Source organism: Urocitellus parryii, chromosome 1 (assembly GCF_045843805.1).
Source record: "Urocitellus parryii isolate mUroPar1 chromosome 1, mUroPar1.hap1, whole genome shotgun sequence".
Lineage (NCBI taxonomy): Eukaryota > Metazoa > Chordata > Mammalia > Rodentia > Sciuridae > Urocitellus > Urocitellus parryii.
Window position 1 is genome coordinate 169034559 of NC_135531.1, and position 24293 is coordinate 169058851.

General features: G+C 59.0%; 1 protein-coding gene across 1 annotated transcript in view; it reads left to right on the forward strand.

The window, feature by feature from the left end:
- LOC144249108 (obscurin-like) overlaps positions 1–24293 on the forward strand; it is a 119831-nt gene that overhangs the window by 57377 nt on the left and 38161 nt on the right. Inside the window, 26 exon segments of the mRNA XM_077791302.1 lie at positions 300–404; positions 407–565; positions 846–1115; positions 1652–1918; positions 2005–2278; positions 2340–2623; positions 3598–3870; positions 4481–4747; positions 4918–5184; positions 6421–6693; positions 7137–7403; positions 7949–8215; positions 8312–8575; positions 8870–9133; positions 10970–11233; positions 11530–11793; positions 12753–13019; positions 13643–13909; positions 14036–14308; positions 14855–15127; positions 15624–15820; positions 16005–16080; positions 21412–21684; positions 22522–22797; positions 23338–23625; positions 23759–24040. Coding sequence (XP_077647428.1) covers positions 300–404; positions 407–565; positions 846–1115; positions 1652–1918; positions 2005–2278; positions 2340–2623; positions 3598–3870; positions 4481–4747; positions 4918–5184; positions 6421–6693; positions 7137–7403; positions 7949–8215; positions 8312–8575; positions 8870–9133; positions 10970–11233; positions 11530–11793; positions 12753–13019; positions 13643–13909; positions 14036–14308; positions 14855–15127; positions 15624–15820; positions 16005–16080; positions 21412–21684; positions 22522–22797; positions 23338–23625; positions 23759–24040 — 6501 coding nt within the window.

Here is a 24293-nt window from a genome sequence, read left to right on the forward strand (position 1 = left end):
CATGTGGGATGGGGCTTGGGCACTGGGACTGTGGTGTGTGGAGCTGGACATGCACATCCAGGGTACACATCAGCTGTGATGTGTGAGGCGTGGTGGGGGGCACAACCATGGTGCCAGTGGTCTGTGGTACACAGCTGATCCTAGACCAGCCTGGATGGGGACAGTCTGGCCCCTGCTGCCTCAGGTGTAAGTGCACAGGCTGCTGGGGGCAGCATCCAGTCCTTCAGCAGCCCTGCTGGGAGAGCCTGTTGCCAAAGTGCTCATGGTTGGGCCCTGAACCCACTGGCCACACACTGCAGAGTTGCCAGTGACCCTCCTCCGCCTGCTGAGGGACAAGATTGCCATGGAGAAGCACCGCGGAGTGCTCCAGTGCCAGGTGTCCAGGGCCAGTGCACAGGTGCGGTGGTTAAGGGTGGCAAGGAGCTGCAGCCTGGACCCAAGTATGAGATGGTCAGCGATGGCCTCTACCGCAAGCTGGTCATCAACGACATGCAGCCAGAGGACGAGGATTCTTACACATGCGATGCTGGCGATGTCAAGACCAGTGCCCAGTTCTTTGTAGAAGGTGTGTTCCAGGCCAGCGGCAGCTCTCAGGTTCTTGGGGGTGGCTGTGGTTCCCAAGATCTGTGCTGGAAGTCCTGGAGGTGGCCCAACTGGGGACATCCAGGCAGCTGGATGTGGACACAGGAAGATGTGGGTGCAGAGGGAGGAGCAACCTGGGGGGTGTGAAGACTCGGGGTGTCAGCGCACTGTGGGGAAGGTTTGTGTTCAGGAAGTACCTCAGAGCCTGCGGGGGTGGACAGGTCCAGCCTCCAGGTCTACCGTGACTACCTCCTCTCCCACAGAGCAGTCCATCACCATCATACGGGGCCTGCAGGATGTGACCGTGATGGAGCCTGCTCCTGCCTGGTTCGAGTGTGAGACTTCCATTCCCTCCATGAGGCCACCCAAGTGGCTTCTGGGCAAGACTGTGCTGCAGGCAGGGGCGAATGTGGGCCTGGAGCAGGAGGGGACGGTGCACCGGCTGACGCTGCAGAGGACCTGCTCCACTATGACTGGGCCTGTGCACTTCACCATTGGCAAGTCCCGCTCCTCTGCCCGCCTGGTTGTCTCAGGTAAGCTGAGGTGGGCATGGCTCAGGGCCTCCAGTGGGCCTGGCTCAGATGGTGGGTAGTTATGGCCTGGGCTCACAAGGTGGGGGTGTGTGGGGATACACAGGACAAGGTGGGCAGGAGGTATGTAAGGGCTGGGCACACCATGGTGCTTGTGGTACCTGGGCCTGGGGTGGTGGGTGGACACAGCTCAGTGGTTTGTTGGGGGAAGGATCAGGGCATGGGAGATTTTGGCTGGAGCTGGTGCAGGATTGGGAACCAGTGGTCAGAGGCCTGCAGAGCAGGGTGCAAGCGCTGGGGCAGGGCAGGGCAGGATGTGTGGGGCCAGGGCATACATGGGTAGGTGTGTGGGGTGCGGGGTATCTTGGGGTCAGGGAGGGGCATGTGGAGGAGAGTGGGGCAGGAGAGGAGGGGCAGGTCATGATGTTCAGGGCAGAACGTGGACTCAGTGTTGTGGGTAGAAGACTATAGAAGAATATAGCTCAGACCCAGGGCACCCAGTCCTGTGGCCCCACAGCCCTGCCTTATTCCCGCTGTAGACATCCCGGTGGTGCTAACCCGGCCACTGGAGCCCAAGGCCGGGCGTGAGCTGCAGTCGGTGGTCCTGTCCTGTGACTTCAGGCTGGCCCCTAAGGCCGTGCAGTGGTATAAGGAGGACACACCGCTGGCCCCGTCAGACAAATACAAGATGACGCTGAAGGGCCAGATGGCAGAGCTGCGCATTCTCTGGCTCACCCCTGCTGATGCTGGCACCTACCGGTGCCAGGCAGGCAATGCTCAGAGCAGTGCTGAGGTCACTGTGGAAGGTAGGACATGAGGTGGGCAGGCCATGGGAGGGCCTGGGGTGGGCTGTGGCCGTGGGCAGCACTAAGGCCCGGTGTGTGCCTTCTAGCTCGGGACGTAGCAGTGACGCAGCCGCTGCAGGATGCTGAGGCCACCGAGGAGGAGCGGATGTGCTTCTCGTGCGAGCTGTCCCTCGAGGATGAGGAGGTGGAGTGGTCGCTCAACGGCACACCCCTGTACAATGACAGCTTCCACGAGATCAGCCACGAGGGCCACCACCACACACTGGTGCTGAAGAGCGTGCGGCGGGCTGATGCAGGCACCGTGCGCGCCAGCTCCCCCAAGGTGTCCACTACTGCCTGCCTGGTTGTCCGAGGTGAGCTGTGCTTGTGGGGTCTACGGGTCCCCTCCGTTCATGGACAGGTATCAGGCTTCCCTCACCAGCCCCATCTTCCCTGCAACCAAGCCAGTGGTGTTCCTGAAAGCACTGGACGATGTGTCTGTGGAGGAGTGTGGAACGCTGGCCCTGCAGTGCGAAGTGTCAGACCCCGAGGCCCGTGTGGTTTGGCGCAAAGATGGCGTGGAACTTGGTCCCAGCAACAAGTACGACTTCCTGCACAAGGCGGACACACGGGGCCTCGTGGTGCACGACCTGAGCCACGAGGATGCTGGCCTGTACACCTGCCATGTGGGCAGTGAGGAGACCCGGGCCCGGGTCAGCGTGCATGGTGCGTGGCCAAGGGCTGGCCGAGGTGCGGTGTGGGAAGGGTCGGCACATGGTGGTCTTCCTGCATCCCAAGAGGCCCATGCTGCTCTCCAAGACCCTGGGGCTGCTTTGCAGAGCCGGGGGAAGTAAGGAACTCCCACAGTGGCTGGTGCTTGTGGAGGTCCTGTGAGGTCCCAGAGTGGACAGGCAGGGGGATGGGAGACTCTCTGGATATGCCTGGGGGCTGAGGTCAGCAGAGACATTGCTTTGTGCTGCAGGAGCAGATTTCTGAGCAGAAACCAAGAATTCAGGGTCCGGGCAGGGCCTGCCTAGGAAGGGCTCCCTGGCCAAGGGTAAAGCCTGGTCATGCAGTGAGAGCAGCTTCACACAGATGACATGCACTTCCCCTCTTAAGGAGCCAGACCCAACCCTGGACCCTGAACTCTTGGGTCTTTTGAGTGCATCCTTTTCAGCCAGGGTTGGGTTCCAACTGCAGGGCCAGCACCCCCTATCCAGGTTCAGCGTCTGGTCATCCTGAGCTCAGTCCCTAACATATTCTGTTTCCAGGGTGTGTGGTTGGCAGGCCCACTAGTTACTGACCTTGTGGCTGCTGGCCCAGGTTGGCCTTGGTGGTTTCTGATGAGACAGGAAAGGAGAGGGGGGTGGAGTGTTTGTCACAGAGTGGGGCTCATGCTGTCTGAAGGCTCTTCTCCTGGGGCTCCTGTCCTTTTTCCCTTGGGGTTTGTGAGTGGTGGGAAATGTGGGTGGTCCTTGCTTCCCCTTCTTTGGAGCTCATAGCCACTGGCTACACAGGCACCAGGACATGGCCAGCCCCAGGCCAAGGGTGCATCATGATTTGATGATCGTGCCCTGCATAGGTCCTGGGCCTGGGGGCAGGGGGCCAGCCCACCTGCTGGGGCCAGCCCTGCCTGGGGTCTTGCATGGGCAGTGCTGCCGGTGTCTGGCTCTGGCCTGAGGAGTCTCTGTGGCTTGCAGACCTGCATGTGGGCATCACCAAAAGGCTGAAGACGGTGGAGGTGCTGGAGGGGGACAGCTGCAGCTTCGAGTGTGTCCTGTCCCACGAGAGTGCAGGCGACCTGGCCATGTGGACTGTTGGTGGGAAGACAGTGGGCAGCTCTGGCCACTTCCGGGCAGCATGCCAGGGCCGCAAATACACCCTGACCATCCAAGAAGCTGCGCTCAGCGATGCTGGGGAAGTGGTCTTCTCTGTGCGGGGTCTCACCTCTAAGGCCTCACTTGTTGTAAAAGGTGAGTGTGATGAACCCAGCTGGGGACTTGTCACCAGAGGCCCCCAGGCTGCTGAGCCTGAGACCCTCTCCAGGTGGTCAGGAGTGGTTGAGGGGCTGACCCCAGCCCTCAGTGAGCTTTCCTTTAAAGGATGTGGGGGCATGGAGGCACCTGCTGGACCTGGGAGAGATTCTGGCCCTCTGAGGGGGTCAATCTGAGCTAGTGTCCTTGGGCCAGGCCCAGGGTTTGGGTCTTAATCTGACTGCTCTCCTTGCTGGGGTTCCTAATGCACATGGCTCACCCTACCATCCTGCGACTCTTGAGCAGGGGCCACAGGGTCTATGCTTGGCTGGGAGGTTCCCAGCGGTCTGGACCTGTGCTCTTGGTGTACATGCCTGGTGCACACTGCAGGCTCAGTGTTGGGTCTCAGGAGTGGCCTGAGCACTGCTGTGCTGGGTGCCTTCCCCTGGTGGCCAGGGCTCCTGGCAAGTCAGTGTTGGAGGCTCCTGGAGCCTGGGGTCCAGGCTCTGTGGTGTTGGTCTTGAAATGGAGGCTCCCAATGCCCACCCCTGTCCCTGCCCCTGGCTGAGCATGTCTGTGCTTCCTGGGTAGACACTTTTGTTCCCTTCAGAGAGGCCAGTGGACATCACAAAGCCCCTAGAAGACCAGCAGGCCACGTTGGGGGAGGACATGGTGCTCACTTGTGAACTGTCGAGGGCAGGCACCCCTGTGCACTGGCTGAAGGATGGGAAGGCCATCCGCGAGAGTCAGAAGTACAAGCTGCTCCGCGAAGGCACGCAGGCTGTGCTGGTCGTCCATGGAGCCTCTCTCAAGGACTCTGGCACATACACGTGTGAGACGGACGCTTCCAAGAGCACAGCCAGACTCCGTGTGGATGGTGAGTGCCCACACGGCCCCACAGCAGCTCTCCCTTGGCATGCCCAGGACCCCTGCCTCAGAGCAGGGGAGGTCTCTCTCAGGGCTCTGCTTCCATGGCCGGCAGGAGGGACAAGGCTGGCCTGGGATGTATGCAAGCTTTACACTCACCTCTTCTGTCTTCTCTCCCAGAAAAGGCCAACAGGTTTACAGAGGAGCTGGTTGACCTGCAGGTGGAGGAGAAGGGCACGGCCGTGTTCGAGTGCAAGACGGAGCTCCTGGCATCCACCGTGACGTGGCGCAAGGGCCTCAAGGAGCTGCGGGCCTCCGGGAAGCACATGTTGAGCCAGGAGGGCTTGGCCCCGCGGCTCACCATCCGCACCCTGGAGAAGACGGACAGTGACACCTACACCTGTGACATTGGGCAGGCCCAGTCCCAGGCCTGGCTCCTGGTGCAAGGTGAGAGGCTGGTGCAGCCACAGTGCTCACGTGTGCCCTGGCTTTCAGCACCTCGGGGGCTCAGGTGGGCCTTATTGAAACTGACCCTAGAGGCTGTGCTTGGCCTGCCCAGCCTCCCCATCTCTGGGTTGCTCCCTGTGCCTTTCTGTGGGTGAGTCGATGGCTTCTTTCCCTGGAGCTATCCTTGCCTGCTGCATGTTCCTTCTGGGCTCAGGGGCACTCTGCTCTGGGCCTGCACACCTTTTTCCCTCTCCCCGCCCACCAGAGGGGCAACCTGACCCAGATGCTGACAGCAGGGAGCCCAGGTGTTCCCAGGGTGGAGCTGTTAGTGTGCCTGTGATGTCTAAACAGGTGGAGAGAGATTCTCCAAAGAATAATGATGTTACTCGGAAGAGTGGAGTGTTGCAGGGCTATGGTAAACTAAGTGTGTGCCAGGGAAGCTAAGGCCAGGGGAAGGCTTTAGGGCACAGAAGGGAGATAGTCAGGTCCAGAGTTGGTGGCCTTGGAGACCCCATGCAGGTGCTGGCTTCTGCGTAGGTGGAGGCCACTGCTGCGCAGGTGTTCTGTCAGAGGTCTGGTCTGCAGTGCAGTGGTCTGAAAGAACAGAGCGACTTCTGCTCCTGAGCTGCTGGGTGTGAGGTGTAGGACTGGGAGGTGTTGAGAATGTGCTCATCTGAGATGGGCAGGTGGAGCCTTCCCTGGGGAAACTTCCAGCTCTGGTTTTGCCAGGGTCTCAAGGAACGTTCCTCCTGGATCATGGCCTTTCACAGTGGTTGTGAGGGCTTGTTTGCATCTGGTGTACTGGGTGAGAGCCACCATTTTTCTTGCTTTGCAAGGTAAATTGGAACTAAAAGGGTCTGTGGTGGCCTGGGGTTGCAGGACGTACCACCAGCATCAGGACAAGTGCGTCCCAGCCCTCCTGACCATCCTTCACCTGGCCCTGGCATCCTGGGCTGGCATCCAGGGCCAAGTTTGCTAGAAGTTCTTTCTGGGTCTGTCTTCTGGGGATGGCAGAATGGTGTCCAGAGCCTTGCAGACCTGAGCTGGGAGATGGGACTGGGACTCAAAAGTCACCCTGAGACAGACTGTTCTGCACTGTTCAGCTCCCATGTGCATCCTGTTGTCAACCCTGACTGGCTAACCAGTCACTTGCTTGCTGCTGGGAGCCCTCCTTGGGTCTGGAGAGAGCCAGACTTCCCTGGGCAGCAAGCCCTGATGGCTGTCTGTGCCCTGCAGGGCAGAGGGTGCTCATCACGGAGGAACTGCAGGACATGGAAGTGCACGAGGGCTCATCAGCCACATTCTGCTGCCGTGTTGCCCCTGCTGACCACGGGCCTGTGCGCTAGTTCCTGGACGAGACACCCTTGCATGCCAATGAACTCAATGAAATCGTGGTCCAGCCTGGGGGGTACCATGTGCTCACCCTGCAGCAACTGGCGCTCAAGGACTCGGGTACTATCTACTTTGAGGCGGGTGACCAGAGGACCTCGGCCACCCTGCGGGTCACTGGTAGGTTTTGTACCTCAAGGCCAGGGCCATTTGGGGTGGGGATGTCATACTGTTCATGCTGCTCAGGGTACAGTTTGAGGAGGGTGGGAAACAGCTCAGGTGGCAGCTTAGTCATGTCTGATCTTGGGTGCAGACTCATGGTGACGTGAGACTAGATGTCATCAGCATGGGGATCCTAGGAAGGCAGGTGTGTGCACTGGTGCTATTTGGGATGAACGCCCCTCGGTAATGCTCAGAATCCTGGTCAGCATGTCTGAAGGTGGCCTGCTCCCTGCCAGGGCGAGAGCCACGCAGAGCCCACCCTGTCCCCTCAGCGTTCCCGTCTGTGGCTGCAGCCCGAGGCAGCGGCAGACATTGACAAGATGATGACCATCTGCAGCAGGGGCCTCTCTTGCAGTAACACCACAGCCTCAGGGACCCTTGGCTCCTTTCTCTTCCTCCAGAGAAGCCGAGCATCTTTTCCCGGGAGCTCTCAGATGCCACAGTCACAGAAGGCGAGGACTTGACCCTCACGTGTGAGACCACTGCTCCTGACACCCCTGTGCACTGGACCAAGGATGGGAAGATGCTGTGACAATCTGCTAGGTGCCAGCTGAGCTACGAGGGCTGCTGTGCCCAGCTGGTCATCACAGGTGCCACCCAGCAGGATGGTGGGCGATATAAGTGTGAGGCTGGTGGGGCCTGGAGCAGCTCCATTGTCAGGGTCCAAGGTGAGCTCAGTGCCTGTGGCTCCCAGTCTACCTGGCAGGCAAGGGCTGGGGTGCATGGGTGTCCATGTCGGTGGGTGGCCTGAACTGCATGGCTGCCCTCCTGCTGCTGACCTGCCTCGCTCCTGGCTCCCTGGCTTTCTGGCCCCTTGGCTGGCCTCAGATTGCTTGGGCTGCCCCAACCTGGGCGGATGGGAACCAGGACCTCACCTCCCAGCCTGGAGGCTTAGGGTCTTAAGGTTGCAGGTTACAGGGCTGGTGCCTTCTGAAGCCGCCCGCCTGCATGTTCTATGTGTGTCTGGAATTAGGGTCCACTTCTAATTATCTGCCTCCCACACTGTGTTTGGAGGTCCTGGGTCAGGCTCCGGCACCCATTTCTTGGGGCATGCTGGTCTGCCGCAGGTCTGCCGTGTGCCTGCCCTGCTGGCCTGCCTCCTGTGACCCTTCAGGAGTGAGGCAGCAGGGCTGGGACCACCCCCACCCTGGCTGAGAACCTCGTGGCTGGGGGTTCCTGCTCAGGGAGGTGAGCAGAGCATGTCTCTCTGCAGCTCGGGCAGTTAGGTTCCAGGAGGCGCTGAGGGACTTGGAGCTGCTGGAGGGTGGTGCCGCCATGCTGCACTGTGTGCTCTCCTCCCTGGTGGCGCCCATGGAGTGGCACCATGGGGAAGATGTCCTGAGGTCCAGCAGCAAGTACAGCCTGCGCCAGGAGGGTGCTGTGCTGGAGCTGGTCATCCGGGACCTGCAGCCCCAGGACGGGGGCAAGTATTCCTGCTCCTTCGGGGACCAGACGACCTCAGCAACACTCTCTGTGAAAGGTGAGCACCTCTGCCTGCCTGCCTGCTCACATAGCTGGACTGGCTGCTTGCCACTGCAGAACAAAGTGATGTTCTCTGTGTCTTTGGTCTCCTCAGCCCTGTCTGCCCAGTTCATAGGAAAACTGAGAAATAAGGAGGCCACGGAAGGGGCCACAGCCATGCTGCGCTGCGAACTGAGCAAGGCGGCCCTTGTGGAGTGGAGGAAAGGGACAGAGCCCCTCAGAGATGGGGAAAGACTGAGCCTGAAGCAGGAGGGGGCTGTGTGTGAGCTGTACATCCAGGGCCTGGCAGAAGAGGATGCTGGGGAGTATTCGTGTGTGTGTGGGCAGGAGAGGACCTCGGCCACTCTGACCGTCAGGGGTAAGGACCTCTATGGCTGTGCAGGCATGTCTTGGTACCAAGTATGGACCCCACTCTCCATCAGCTTGTCCCTTTCCCTCCCGTCTGTGCCACCCTCCTCTTGTGGACCACAGGGTCCTTCCTGCTTCCTGGGCTGTCATGAACCAGGAGACTCCAGTGGCCATGGCCAGTGTCCCTGATGTCACTGTGGTCTCCCCTGTTACCCTGCTGGCTCGTCTTGTCCTTTGTCTGGTCACGTGCTGTCTCCCAACATCACAGTGAACCTGAGGCCCTGTGTCTTCTGACCCTCCCCAGCTCTGCCTGCCCACTTCGTAGGAAGACTGAGGAGTAGGGAGGCCACGGAAGGGGCCACGGCCATGCTGCGTTGCGAGCTGAGCAAGGCGGCCCCCATGGAGTGGAGGAAGGGGACAGAGACCCTCACAGACGGGGACAGACTGAGCCTGAGGCAGGAGGGGGCTGTGTGTGAGCAGCAGATCCAGGGCCTGGTTGAGGAGGACGGCGGGGAGTACTCGTGTGTGTGTGGGCAGGAGAGGACCACGGTCACGCTGACTGTCAGGGGTAAGGACCATGTGTGTCCTCAGGCACTGGCAGCTGTGTGTCTGAAGACAATCTCAGGTTCCTTGTGTGCTGTGTCTGCTGTATCCTCCACTGCTGTGTGCTCTTAGGCTTCTCTCACACTTGCACTGTGGGGCCTGCTCAGACCCAGAGCAGCAGAGAGTGGGCTTTTCCCGGCCCCATGTGTCACAGCCTGGGATGGAGAATGTGGGTGAGGCCAAAGCATTAAGATGGCGCAGGAGGCCTTCAAGGAGTGCACACTGGAGAAGGGGTGGGCGGGAGACAGAGGAGGAGCAAGTGGAGGGTACTCTGACGGGTGTCCCTGCAGCCAGGGCAGCTGCCTGCATTGGGGCCATCTGATGGGCAGGTGAGGGCCCCAGTGTCTGTTCAGTGTGGCAGGAAGGATCTCCACCAGCTGTGAGGGGCCTCTCACCCAGGATGCTGCTGTCTCTGATCCCATGTCAAGAGTCAGGGAGGGACTCCTGGTGCAGTAAAGTGTATTGTGGGGCAGGGCATGGCCATCTGTTCACCTCCACCTGTGGTGGAGGCCCCACTGTGTGCATGGATGTTGGTGACCTCTGTGGAGAGGCCCCAGTGCCATGACATGTTGGAGCATGGACGGAACGTGTTCCTGCACAGAGGTAGACCCCCGTGTGACAGAAGCATGTGCACACCAAAGCCCACCGTGTTGCTGCAGGATGCTGGAGGGAGGCCACCGGGAAGATGCTCCCTCCCTCGACTCAGGGAGCGCTGCCTGTGGCTGGGAAGTGGGACCCTGCTGACCACCTGGGAGCTGATTCCAGAACTGGGCGTGGCCCAGGAAGGACCAGAGGTGCACAGCCCTCCTGGGCCCTTCCAGAGAGTGCTTCACTTTCTAGGATGCTCCGAGGCCCTGTTGCCCTGAAGCCCCTGGGGCGGATGGACCTGGGCTGGTGGCTGGAGGGCCCCAGGAGCCAAGCTGTCCTCCCTTGTCTGTGGGGGCTACCCATGTGCTGCCGTGGATGGGCCGTTGTTCATTTGTGGGTTATCTCGTCAACTCTGCTGTGGAGGCGAGCTTGCTGGCACTGTGAACAATGGGCATGGGCCCTGTGACTTTATGTTCCAGGGTGACAGTTCCAGGAGGAGAGTGGGGGCTTCTCTCCCTGGCCAGGGTGCTCCTTTTCTTGGTTTGCTCTGGAAGATGGAGTCGGGTGTGGTTATGGGAGAGTTTCAGACAGACTGTCGATGTCCCCAGCCATCTATCAAGATCAGAGAACAGCTGTTACAGAGAGCTTCAGAGAGGTTGTGGCCATGCTAGGCCCTTCAATCTGGTGCTGTACAGAATCTGAGCTGGGCCAGGCCACAGAGGACACTGTGGAGTGGCACGGCCCTTCCAACCCATGTTCCTGCCCATCCGTCTGGGCCCTATGACCTTCTGTGGGCCTGTCCTCATGCTGAGGCCCTCTTCCACGTCTCACTGGCCTCCAAATGAATGGACAGCCAGTCTGCTGTCCAACCCCCTGGGCCACCTGTGTCTGGTGCTTCCATTCCTGTTTCCAGGTTGTCTCCCTTGCTGAGTGCCATGTCTTACCCCATGTGTTCTGCAGAGACCCTGGTGTTCTTTGTGGCCTCCTCAGGCCAGTCCCGTTCATGCCAGGCATGAGATCCATGGATGTTGGAACAGACCCTGGCTGGGAAGCGTGTGGGCAAGACCACTGGAAGCCTCAGCCCACAGCTAGTGCTGAGCAGCCCAGCACCGGACATGTCCAGCTGGGCTCACGTCCTCTCTGTACTGTCTGTGTCCTGTCTCTTCTGTGCACTCAAAGAGCATAATTGCATCCATGTCTTTCTGGCCCCCAGCCCTGCCTGCCAGGTTCACAGAGGGTCTGAGGAATGAGGAGGCTGTGGAAGGGGCCACGGCCACTCTGCGGTATAAGCTGAGCAAAGAAACAGCAGTGGTGTGGAGGAAAGGAACAGAGACCCTCAGGGAAGGCCACAGACACAGCCTGTGACAGGAGGGAGCTATGTGTGAGCTGCAGATCCGGGGCCTGGCTCTGGAAGATGCTGGGGAGTACTCCTGCATGTGTGGGCAGGAGAGGACCTCGGCCACGCTGACCATCAAGGGTAAAGAATGTGTCCTCATGGGTTATGGCTTGGCATTTTCGTGTCGTCCACTGCCACTTTCTGCTCCATTTGTAGTACTGCTCCTGCATGGTCTGTGGCCCTGTCCTCTGCCTGGGGTCCTCCTGCTCTTGTTCATGTGCTGTGTTGTCCTCCCCACTGGCCACTTCCCTCCACATCTGTACATTAGTTCACTATCCACACCACGTGGCTATGTGTGTGGTTCTTTGTGGATCACATGTGCCTTTGGAGTCCTCCAGACTGCCCCATGTTCTCAGTGATTGCTTGGCCCTCCTCAGCCTTGCCTGCCAGATTCATAGGAGACCTGAGAAGCCAAGAGGCCACAGAAAGGTCCATGGTCACTCTGCTATGTAAGCTGAGCAAGGTGGCCCCTGTGGAGTGGAGGAAGGGGTCTGAGACCCTCAGGGATGGGGACCTGTACAGGCTGAGGCAGGAGGGGGCCACGTGTGAGCTGCAGATCCAGGGCCTGACTGTGGCAGAGGCTGGGGAGTACTCATGCGTGTGTGGGCAGGAGAGGACCTCGGCAGTGCTGACCGTCAGAGGTAAAGACCTCCCATGACTGTGGGCTTGTTTGGGTTTCTGCCTTTGCTCTGTGTCCAGCCATGGCCATGCTGCCCCTGTTGTCCAGAAGGAGGGTGCCCTTTCCCTCTGTCTCATGCTGTTTCTCTGTCCTGCTTGGATTTCTGTCATAGCACTGCCCAGTGTACTAGTGCCTTGCCAGTCTCCCCAGGGACCTCATATGGCCAGCTGTCATGGAGGGACAGAGCTCCCTCCTTGTTTTCCTAATCACCTTTTGTCGTTCCTCCTCAATCTCTGCATGCCACGTATAGCCCAAGATTTTCTTTTGGGGGCCCTGGGGGTTCTGATGCCCAGGGAGGTTCCCCAGCCTGGGCTCTGCACCTTGCCCCTGATTGCCAGTGTGTCCACGTGAGGCAGTCAGCACCTGCTGCCCCTCAGCATCTCAGGGGCATGAGGGACAATCCTGCCTGGGGATTACTGGGACAGCCTGGCCTGCAATGGGGAATTATGGCCTTTCCTGTGGACTCAGCCATGCCCTAGGGTCTGGCCTGGGGAGACACAAAGCCCTGCCCTGTGATCTGAGCCTCCTGTCCCTGTCCTGGGGTCTGGGAGGAATAGGGCCTTGTCCACAGTCTGGGAAGGATATTGCCTTGTCCTGTGGTCTTGGGGAGAATCACCCTTCCCTGGGGTCTGGTGGGAGTGGGACAAGGTCTTGTGCTGGCCAAATGACTATATGACTGGACTTGGCCCTGCTCTGGTGGTCCAAGGGGGACACATCCCTCTGGCAAGGCTAGAGGTTCTGAGGGGGAGGCTGCCATTAGAAAAGCCTGTGGCAGATCTCTGCTCTGCCCCCAGCTTCCTCACCTCCCTCCTTACATAGACCAGTCCTGTGGAGGTAGGCCAAGGGGCTGGGAGAAGCTGGGCTCCCCAGCTCTGGCCAGCTGTGTGCCTGATCTTGACCCTGCCTCCTCCCCATCTGCAGTTCCACAGGCTGTGTTCCGGGAGCCCCTGCAGTGCCTGCAGGCTGAGGAGGGCTCCACAGCCAGGTTGCAGTGCGAGCTGTCCCTTCCCAATGCCACTGTGGTCTGGAGCAAGAACGGCTTGGAGCTGCAGGCTGATGGGCGCCTGGAGTTGCAGCAGCGAGGCTGCACCGCTGAGCTGGTGCTGTGGGACCTGCGCCGGGAAGACGCGGGCGAGTACAGTTGTGCTTGTGGCTCCCAGGCTACCAGCGCCACCCTCATGGTCACAGGTGACCTCACAAGACAGGGCGAAGCCTAGCGTGGGTGCAGAGTCCCCGCTGACCCTCAAGGCTGCAACCTGGGGGGGGGTCCCAGCAGAGAGGACCTGGCTCAGTGGGGCGGGGCGGACCTGCCCTAATAACTTTGCTTGCTCCTCCCACCTCGTGGTTCTGCCCTCCCAGTTCCTCCCTGCACCCCAAGACCAAAGGACAAGGCTGTGGACAAGGCCCTGTTCCTCCCAGATCCCAGGACAGGGAGCACCACCAAACCTTTCCTCTTTCTCTCTTCCTTACCCGTTGGGCGCCTCTTCCTGTGCAGTCCCCCAATTCCTCCTGGTGGTTGTGATCCCACCCCCTCCCCGTAGTGCGAGGTTCCTGCCCCTGTGCGAAGCCGCTCGCGTGTCCTCTGCTTCTCTATATCCTCTCCAGGACCTCGCTTCCCTGGGTCTCTCCTTTTCTGGTAGCTTTGCTGGCCGGTATTGCCTCTGCCACATGCAGTTCCCCAGTTGTTTCTTCCCAAGGGTATGCCTTGTGGGTCCGGTTCAGGATTTGCCCGGATGTGGTTCTCCATCTACACGGTTCTGGGTCTTAAATGCTCAGGGTCTCGCTGTCATGTTCTCTTTCCTGCCCCGCAGCTGCACCCGTGGGGTTCCTCTGGGAGCTGCAGGCCTTAGAGGTGGATGAGGGAGCTACAGCGTACCTGCGCTGCGAGCTGAGCCAGGCGGGAGCGAGCATGGAGTGGCGCAAGGGCTCCCTATAGCTCTTACCCTGCGCCAAGTACCAGATGGTACAGGAGGGCTCCGCCACTGAGCTGCTGGTGCGCGGGGCGGAGCAGGAAGATGCGGGAGACTACACCTGCAATGCGGGTCAGGCGCAGACCACAGCCTCTCCTTGCATCCGCTGTGAGCTGCCCACTGGCACCTGTGTTTCCCCAGCAGCCTCATACCTCAGGGGTGGGCAGGCACCTTGCTCAAGGCGAACATGAGGTGGGAACCTGCAGTCTTAAGCTTTCCTTTCTTGTCCCTCAGCCTCCAAGCCCAAGTTCAAGACGTGGCTGCAGAGCGTGGAGCAGGAGGCAGGCGGCATGGCTCGGCTCTGTTGCCAGCTGAATGAGGCTGAGCCAGGGGCCCCTGTGCAGTGGCTAAAGGAGGGCGTGGAGCTGCCTGTGGGCCCCAAATATGAGATGCGGTGCCAAGGGGCCATGTGCGAGCTGTTGGTCCATGGGCTGGAGACCAAGGACACGGGAGAGTATGCCTGTGTGGTGGGTGGCCAGAAAACCTTGGCCTCTCTCAGGGTCAGAGGCGAGCCAACCAGGACCTCGTGACACACCCTCTTCCTTACAGCTCCCCTGGGGGCATACCTGGCTGTGACAAGTGCAGCTCACAGGGTGGTGGAGGTCCTTCAGGTTATAGGCTCTCTTCTTGCTACTCCACCCCCATTCTGATCCTCCAAGAGAAGGGCTTTATGGGGGTAGGCATGAAGCCTGCAGCACTGAAGGCTGTGCTCCCTCCTGCCCCCCAGCTGGCAGCAGACTGGCCTGAGCTGGCCTGGTGGCCCTTTCTGGCACCTACCTGCTCTTCCTGAAGGTCTTACTTTCCTGGTGACCTGGCCAGGACTGGGCCTGCAGCAATGTTGGAGCCAAACAGGGCATCTATCCACTGTCCTGCAACCAGAGCTGTACCCTTGGCCTTGGGGAGATAGCTGCCCCAGCTATTTCTAGACTCATTGAGTGAAGCAGCTGGCAAATGCCACACAAGGCAGAGGAGTGTTAGGTGGCCAGGAAGGCTTTCTAGAGGGGCACTGGGGCTGGCCCAGCCTGAAAAGGGACCCTTCTTACCACCCACTAGAGCCTGAGGTGACCATCGTGAGGGGCCTGGTTGATGCCGAAGTGCAGGCTGACGAGGATGTGGAGTTCAGCTGTGAGGTGTCACGGGCTGGGGCCACAGATGTGCAGTGACGCCTCCAGGGCCTGCCACTGCAGAGCAACGAGGTGACAGAGGTGGCTGTTCGGGATGGCTGCATCCACACACTCCAGCTGAAGGGTGTGACACTTGAGGACGCTAGCACCGTGTCCTTCCATGTGGGCAGCCATGCATCTTCTGCTCAGCTCACTGTCAGAGGTAGCCAGCTCTGGGTGGGCTTGCCCTATCACTGCCCCTGGGAGGCTGTCCTGGCCCAGCCTCTGTTCGGGACAGAAGTGGACAGCAAGGGTCCCTGCTTTTGGGATCCTTGGGTGTTGGTAGAGAGAGGGACTATGAACTGGCCATTTCTTAGTAGCCCTAGTCAGGACGGAATGATTCTGGGCTGAAGACTGAGTCATGCTGGTGAGCAGGCAGTGGTGGGCTTCCCAGAGCTTACCAGTTTTAAAGCTCCAGTTTCCCTCTCCTGATTTTCATGAGGGGTCATTGCAGACTGGCCGCCCCAGCCTTCAGCCATCTTGGCATTTCCCTTTGGTCAGAGCCCTGGCTAGAGGAAGGACTGATAACACACCCCCATGTACTGTCTTCAGGAATTAGGGTGGGTTCACCAGGGAGGACCCCCAGAATATGGAAGCTATGCTAAAGAAGGGAGCATCCTGGACACAGAGGCTGACACCCATGCCTACCCTGTGTCTAGTCCCAGAGGTGACCATCCTGGAGCCCCTGCAAGAGATGCAGCTTAATGAAGGCCAGGATGCCCACTTCCGGTGCCGGCTGTCCACAGCTGCAAGCCAGGAAGCCCGCTGGGTTTTGGGAGGGGTACCTCTGCAGGCCAACGAGATGAATGACATCACCGTGGAGCAGGGCACCCTTCACTTGCTCACCCTGCACAAGGTGGGGCTCTGGGACCTGTTCCACTTGGACAGGGATGGTTCCAGCTCCATTCAGAAAGACCCTCCACTAGGGGCTCGGGTTAAGGAGGTGATGAGCCCCATCACTAGGGGCTGGCTAGATGGACCAGTCCTTCCTGTCAGGATGAGTTGGCCAGGGCTAAGCATCTTCCTCCCTGTGTCCTCAGGTGACCCCTGAAGATGCGGGAACCATCAGTTTCCAAGTGGGTTCATGCAGCTCAGAAGCCCAGCTGAAAGTCACAGGTGGGCAGCTCTCCCCCATACCTAGGCCCTGGCCTGTGGATGCCTGTTTTCTGGGCACCACAGCATCTTGCCTAGTGGCAGCTGGTGTGTGTGTGAGTGTGTGTGTTGGTGTGGGGAAGAAACCCTAGACTTAGCAATTTTCCAGTCCTTGATCCCTCAAGTCATGGAGTGGAGTAGGCTGGTGAAGATCTTGAGGAATGCTGTGTATAGGGGGAACACAGGCCAGGACTGGTATTCTCTGTAGGAGAGCCTTGCTTCCTTGGACCCTGAGGTGGAGACAGGGTCTTTTGGACATCATCTTCCAATGCCTGTCCTTCTAATATGGTACATGTGGGCCCACACACATCCATGTTGAAACGCTCTTGGATACCACACAAGCTCAAAGGTGTGGATGCAACAGCTGATGCATGACACCTGTGTGGACTCAGGCATGGTGCACATGGCCCCAGAATGCAAACAGGACTTTAGGAATCTTCAACTTGGAATTGTACCTTGACACCACAGGTCACTCTTGAGTGCATTCCCTTGCTGCCCTATTCCAGGTTCTCAGACTGGTCCCATCAGTCCACACCAATCATCCATTTATCCATCCACCCATTAACCACCTCTCCATCCACCCTCCCATCCATCCATCTCTATCCATACATTTATTTATCAACCATCCATCCATCTACCATTCATTCATTTACTACCACCATCTGTCCACTGTCCACTCACGCACCCATTATCCATCTATCTATCCCTCCACTTTCCGTTCATCTATTACCTATCTTCCATATCTAGCTATCCACATACCTTTCCACTCATCCTCTGTCCATCCATTTATCACATATTCATCCATCTACCACCAGTTCATTATCCTTCTGTCCATCCACTAACCCATTAACTATCCATCCATCCACCCATCAACTATCTACCAGCCACTATCAAACCACTTATCTACTCACCATTGAGCAAGCCCCTACCATGGTCAAGTCCTGGACCTTGAGGTACAAAGGTAGCTTTGCCCTCAGGGATTCCCCGTCTGCTTGGAGGAGCTGGACATGGAGATAGTGTATGTTTGAATCTCATGCTCTCCTCCCCAAAAACCTAAAAAATAGACAGATATGGTCAGCTCTGTGGCCTGGGAGCTGGGAAAGGCTACTTAGTGCCTTAGGTTGAATGATGAAGATGAAGTGTCATGGGTTTCCTGAATGGGAGCAGTGCAGGAAGGGCCTTGTGTGTTCCTGGGGCGATGACTATGTGGGGGTGACATGGCTCTGTGTCCCTTGCCTGGGAAAGATGGCTCATTATGCATTAGGACAGTGATCTCAGGGGGAGGGCCCTGGGCCTAGGTGTGTGAATGGATGGCCAGGTAGGGGTGTGATAGGCAGGCCTGGGAACTGTTGCTGGGGGCAAGACCCAGGAGCTGGCAGAGTATGAGAAGGAGGTGCAGATGTACACTTGGGGAAGGCAGGTGCTGGTGGGGTGCATCGAAGGGGAGGAGTGTGGAGAGGCTCCTGAAGGAGGGCTTGCTGGGGTGGGCATGGGGGCTACCCTGCACATCACTGTCCTGATGGGCTCTGGTGTCTGCCAGTGACTCCCACCTGCCCCTTGTGGCCCACCTCCTGGGGTAAAGGCATCTAGGCCTTAACAAGCTGAACAGTGTCTCTGTCTTCACAAGGAGGCCCCAGGATGGCCTGTGGAAAGCGCTCAGAGAAGCACAAGGTGGTGGTGACATCCTCCCTGCCTGGCCCTAGGCAGCAGGTGGTGGAAGAAGTCTCTGTCTGGTCCTACTGGCTGGCCTGTGGGGATGGGAGGATTAGACGTGGATGCTGGTATCCTCTTCCTCCAACCACCCTGAGTGTCCATCAGGAAGTAGACAGGATGGAGATTGTATGGAGGGCACAGGAGGGCAGGCATGATTCATTCTGGAAGTCCCTGAGCTCGGACCTTCTGTGTGACAGGGACAGGAATTTTTGTATCCAGCATCAGGGCCCTGAACCCTGGGGCTGAGGGACTTAAGAGGAAAACTGGATGAGGTGCCCTCTTGGGATTGAAGGTGCCCCCAAGGACAGAGAGGTCCACTTCTGAGGCCAGCCACCACCTCTGGGGAGAAGCAGGTGCTGGGGCCTCTGCTTCCTGCCCTAACCTGGGTCAGACAAGGCATCCGCACTAGAAGGAGCCCCAGTCATGGGGCTTGGGGCTTGTCTTCTCTCCTGATGATCAGGGTACCATGCATGGCATGGCCTCCTCTGGGTGAAACCTGTAGTGTTCTGATGGGGTGTGAGCTGGGCTCACTGTGGTGGCCTCTGTGCTTCCCTCTGTGATGAGGGTGGATTTCTAGATCCCAGGGCTCAGGTCATCCTTTTGGTCTGGATGGTGCCAGCAGGCCCCAGGGTGGCCCCACACCAGTGAGTCTCAGAACTAGGCCAGCACATCCCATTTCTGACATCTGTTCTAGAGAACGGTCACTATTCTCTTCCTGTCATACTTCCTCAACCTAGAACATTTGACCAGACACTCACAACAGACATAAGCAGTTCTCCAGTGGACACCCACTGGGTGTCTTGTGATTCGGTTCTGACACTATCTACCCAGATTTAGCACAGACCCTGCAAGCTAAGGGCTCAGTCCATAGGCTTCCCCGGCTTCAGATGTCAATGGCAAATCTCAGGTTGCTACCCAAACTTCTGAGTGGCTTCAAGTGAGGGCTCCCACTGTCCTCTCCTCATGCTTGACCAGTTTGCTAGGACAACTCACAGAAGTCAGGGACACACTCATCTTGGATAGCTTGTTGCAGAGGTTCCCGCTCAGGGACAGCCAGGTGAAAGACAAGAATGGGAAAGGACACAGATTCCATGTCCTCTCCACGCTGCCCTCCCAGCCTGTGTTCAGCATTGTGGAAGCTCATCTGGTCTTGTTAAGAGTTTGTCTTATGGAGATTGATGTCCAACCACCCTGCTTTCTCAGAGGATGGGACTGAGCCTTGTAACCCTGTAATCACTTGATCTTCTTGGTGACCAGTCCTTTCCTGAAGCTGTCTCAGGGCTGGGCCTGAGTCACCCCATTAACATAATCTCAGGTGTGATTTAAAGAAAAAAAGAGCCTGTTATATATAACGAAGGGACTTGCAGCATTTTCAGGAGATTCTGCTGGGTTAGGAGATCTGGGCCAGGAACTGGGCATAAAGACAAAACCTGCTATCATACGACACACCTGCACCAGTAGCCTCAGGTAGCCTCTAAGTGATGGACCCAGCCCTCCTTCTTGCCCTCTTATGCAGAGGCTGCACTGTGCCTAGTCCGTGGCCTGCAGAGTGTGGACGTCTTCACAGGGGAGGTGGCCACGTTCTCCTGTGAGGTGTCTCGTGCAGGTGGGCCAGAGGCCCGCTGGTGGCTAGATGGCACCTTGCTACAGGACAGCTCCCAGAGTGCCATCACTGTGCGTGATGGGACCTTTCACTCCCTCACACTCTCGGGCCTGGGGGTGGCCGACTCAGGCACCATCACCTTCCGCACAGGGCCCCTGGTCTCCACAGCTAAGTTATTGGTCAAAGGTATTGACCACTGGGGACTTCCCCATGCTGGTGCTTCTGCTCCTGCTGCCACATGCTTCCTGCAGGCTCCTGGGGAAAGGGGGTGGATGGGCACTGAGGGTAGGGACTGTCCCCAGAGCCAGAGGCTGGGCATCACTCTACATGTGCAATCTACCCTGGGCACCCCCAGGAGGCACAGTGGGCAGCTCTTACTTTTGAATGGGAGATCTAGCTGGAGGCTAGGTCCACTGCCACCTGCCAGGTAGGGCCAGTGCATTGCCGCCTGCTTGGCCACCAGTCACCTAGTTAGCTGCACATCCCCAGCCACAGGGGCCAGTCCCTTTGGGGGCGTTTTTGGGCTTCTGAGGGGAGGCCCATGCCCTTGGCCCTGGCCTACCTGTCCCTGCTCACATCTGCTCCTCTGCTGTGAGCTCAGCTGAGATCCATGTCCTTCTGGGGAGGAGCTGACCAGACAGGGAGAGTAGCAGCTGCTAGGGTCTCCCTAGCCTCTTCCCAACAGCTCTGCCTGGTGCCTGCTGTGTGCTGTCATGTAAAATGTGTTGAGATTTCAACAAATGGAGATGGAATGGGGGCCCTGGGTGGGCAGCAAGGCCCCTGGAGAGGAGCAAGCAGGGCAGGGGTTCTGGGTTCTGGGGCAGGCCCTAGGACATCCAGAGGAGCCTTTCCAGTGGCGTATGTTTCTGGGGGCCAGCAGGTATGTGGGGCCAGAGGAGCTCTGTCTGGACAGAGGTGAAGCCTAGGCACTATGCTCATGGGTGAGGTGTGTCTGATGGAGGGCTCTGGGCTGCGGTGTGGGTTCCCTTCCTAGCCACATGCCAGGCAGCTCCTGCTAAATTGTCACTATGAAGCTCCATGCTTGCAGCCGCTGAAGCCACTAACACTGAGTGGGGTGGGTGGGCCATGGTAGTGCTGTTCCTCAGGGCTGATGCGTGTCCGGCATGTTGGCCGACAGATCCTACGGTGGAGGTGGTCAGTGCCATGCAGGACCTGGCAGTGGAGGAGGGTGGCTCTGCCGAACTCCTCTGCCAATACTCACGGCCGGTGCAGGCCACATGGAAGATGGACGAGCGGGAGGTACACGCAGATGGGCACCCTGTCATCATAGAGCAGGACTGGACTGTGGCCAGGCTGACCTTCAGGCCGGCCCTGCCCTGTGACAGTGGCATCTATTCTTGTGAGGCCGCAGGCACTCTCGTGGTGGCACTGCTACAAGTGCAAGGTGAGGCCACCTGGCGGGCAGCCCAGGTCCAGCACGGCTTTGGCGTGGCTCTGACCATGCAGCAATGGTGGAGTGGCAGGCAGCAACAGCCAGCTCTGCTCTGCAGGGGACCTACATAGTGGGAACAGGCCCGGGAGGTGGCAGGCAACCTGCCCTGGGCATTGCACTGCTGCTGGATCAGGGCATGCTGCTGCTGAGCTTGTGCTTCTGGGAGGAACCATGGCCAAGAGAACCTGAAAGGGAGGAGTGGACAGGGGCCGAGGACCAGGGAGGCCTCCATCAGCAGGGCTATGGGGGAGTGTACCTGAGCAGTGGCAGGGCCAGGAGTGCTATTGGGACACGAGGACAGGGTTGTGTCCATGCCTGTGACTGAGCTGGCTGGGTGGTGTGAGTCTGCAGTCTGTGAACACCTGTGAGTTTCCTGTGGTCAGGAGACCACTGTTGATGTGAGGGGCCCAAAGGATGGGCAGGGTGTGGAGGGAACACTACAGGCCTGGGTGCCGCCCTCCTGAAGCTGCTGGCTCTCCCAAGGGACAGTGAGGTCATCAGTCCCTGAGCCTTGCTCTCCCTACAGCCAAGAACACCGTGGTCCGGGGCCTGGAGAATGTGGATGTGCCTGAGGGCGGGGAGGCCTTGTTTGAGTGCCAGCTGTCCCGGCCTGAGGTGGCTGCCCACACCTGGCTGTTGGACGATGAGCCCGTGCACACCTCAGAGAATGCGGAGGTGGTATATTTCGAGAACGGCCTGCGACACCTACTGCTGCTCAAAAACCTGAGGCCACAGGACAGTTGTCGGGTGACTTTCCTGGCTGGGGACATGGTCACCTCTGCTTTCCTCACCGTCAGAGGTAATGACAATGAGAGCTGGTGGGGCGGAGGTGGGTGAGACCTCTCCCACAGGAGGTTAGGCCACTTTCTGGGCAGCCCAAGGTGGCTTCCAGGACTCTCCCACCAGAAGGGAAGTTGCTCCTTGGGAACCCCCACTCTACCTCCAAAAAGAGTTGTCTGGACTGCTCACTCAGGGGATGGGGCCTGGGACAGGAGCAGCTTGCAGGAGAGTCCTCCACCTGGGCTGGTGGCCTCTGGGAGAGTGCTGGGGTCCTGCAAGGCTGCCGGATCAGGGCATGCTGCTGCTGAGCTTGTGCTTCTGGGGGACCCATGGCCAAGAGAACCCGAGAGGGAGTTGGGACAGGGGCCAAGGACCAGGGAGGCCTCCATCAGCAGGGCCATGGGGGGAGTGTACCTGCGCAGCAGCAGGGCCAGGCGTGCTGTTGGGACATGAGGACAGGTTTTGTCTATGCCTGTGACTGAGCCGGTTTTGTGGTGTGAGTCTGCCGTCTGTGAACACCTGGGAGAGGGCGGGGCCTGGAGAGTTGGCTGGAGGCAGGACATCAGTCTTTGAGACAAGCCCTGCGGCTAGGGAATGGAGTGAGATGTGGGGAGCCCGAAGGGGGTCTCCAAGACTCCTCCAGGGGCTGGGCAGCGCTCCCAGGACTGGAGTGCAGCTTCCAGTGCAGGGCATGTGTCACCCAGGCCCCTCCAGTGTGGGGATCTGCAGGTAGGGAGAGCTGGTGGAGATGGGGTCTCTGTCCACTCCCACTCAGTGGGAGACCCAGTGGGCTGTGCTGGGCTTGATCTCTCTGGACCCTCTTACACACCCGCATTTATTCCACCCCTGACTGCAGGCTGGCGCCTGGAAGTTCTGGAGGCCCCCAAGGATGTGGTGGTGCGAGCTGGCACACAGGCTCGATTTACCTGCGTGCTCAGCGAGGCCCTGCCGGTGGGCGAAGCCACCTGGTACATCAACGGAACTGCGGTACAGCCTGATGACGACGACTGGACCGTCACTGCTGATGGCAGCCACCACACCCTGCTGCTACGCAATGCACAGCTACACCACGCTGGGGAGGTCACCTTTGCTGCCCGAGACACAGTGACCTCAGCTCGACTTTCGGTGTTGGGTGGGTGGTTTGTGTGTGTGAAGGTGTGTCCCTTCTCTGCAGATTGGGTCACACTCCTGACACCAGGGTGGATGACTATCCTGGGCTGGGTCCTGCTATGAATCTGTCCCACCCCCATAGTCTTAGGATGCTCCCTCCATTCCTAGGTGGCTTCTCCTGCAGGTGTGTGGGCCAGGTCACTAAAGTCTCAGGGCTGCTGTTGATCAGATGTGTCCTGGCTCAACCCTGAGTACCCCCTGAGGCCATGGTCCCCAGATCACCACCTACCTTCCCCTGCTTTGTACCTGGGAGAGGTCCAAGCTGGGCCCTGGAGGGCGTGGGCAGGAGGAGCAAGGTTGCCAATCCATACGTGCTGGGGGCTCTCACTGGCCTCCCACTCAGAGTGGGCTCTGGGTATGGTCTCACGATCATCCCTTGCTACCAGGGCTCAGGGGAGGTGATCTGCCCAGTGCCTACACTGTGTCCAAACCAGACTCAGGGGTTGATGGAGGGGGCCCGCAAGTCCCAGTGAATACACTGACCTACTCTTCTTCCCTGCAGGCCTCCCTGATCCCCCAGAAGATGCCGAAGTGGTGGGTCGCAGTGGCCACTCCGTGACGCTGTCCTGGGTGGCTCCCACAAGCGATGGTGGAGGGGGTCTGTGTGGCTATCGGGTAGAGATGAAAGAGGGGTCCAAGGGCCAGTGGTGTTTGTGCCACGAGCTTGTGCCTGGGCCTGAGTGTGTGGTGGATGGACTAACTCCTGGGGAGACCTACCGTTTCCGAGTGGCTGCTGTGGGCCCTGCAGGTGCTGGGGAGCCTGTGCACCTGCCCCAGATGGTCAGGCTGGGTGAGTAGCCATCTTGGTCCTGGAGAATGCCCAGCTTCTCCAAGGTGGAGGGAAGAGTTGGCAGGGTGAGGTCTGGACCCTGGAATGCCCCCACACCTGATGTGGCCTGTCCTCCGTGGACACTGTTCCCTAGCAGAACCAGTGGAGCCTTCACCTCCCCCGCCCCCTACCCCTGTGAGCCGGCAGGTGGTGGCTGGACAGGATGTCTGTCTGGAGGTGGAGGTGGCAGCTGAGGCTGGTGAGGTCGTCTGGCACAAGGGGACGGAGTGCATCCAACCCAGTGGGCACTTTGAGGTCCTTTCCCGGGGACGGCAGCAGACACCGGTGATCAAGGGCTTCAGGGCAGAAGACCAGGGCGAGTACCGCTGTGGCCCTGCCCACGCCCTGGCCTCAATGGAGGCTGCTATCTTCCAGGGTGAGTGCTAGGTTTTGGGCTGGGAAACCTTGAATGTGGAAGTGGGTGGCCTGTCCCACCCCATCACTTTCTCCCGGGAGGTTGTCAGTGCCCCACCTTGGAGCCTGATCCAGGTGCATTCCCTGTGCAAGTGTCCCACCCCTGCAGTGTGGGCCTGTGAATCTAGGCCAGGGCTCACTGTGCAGAGCCATTTTCTGTTCTGGTCACCACATTGTCTATGAAGGAGGTGAATTGACATAGGGAGGGAAGACTG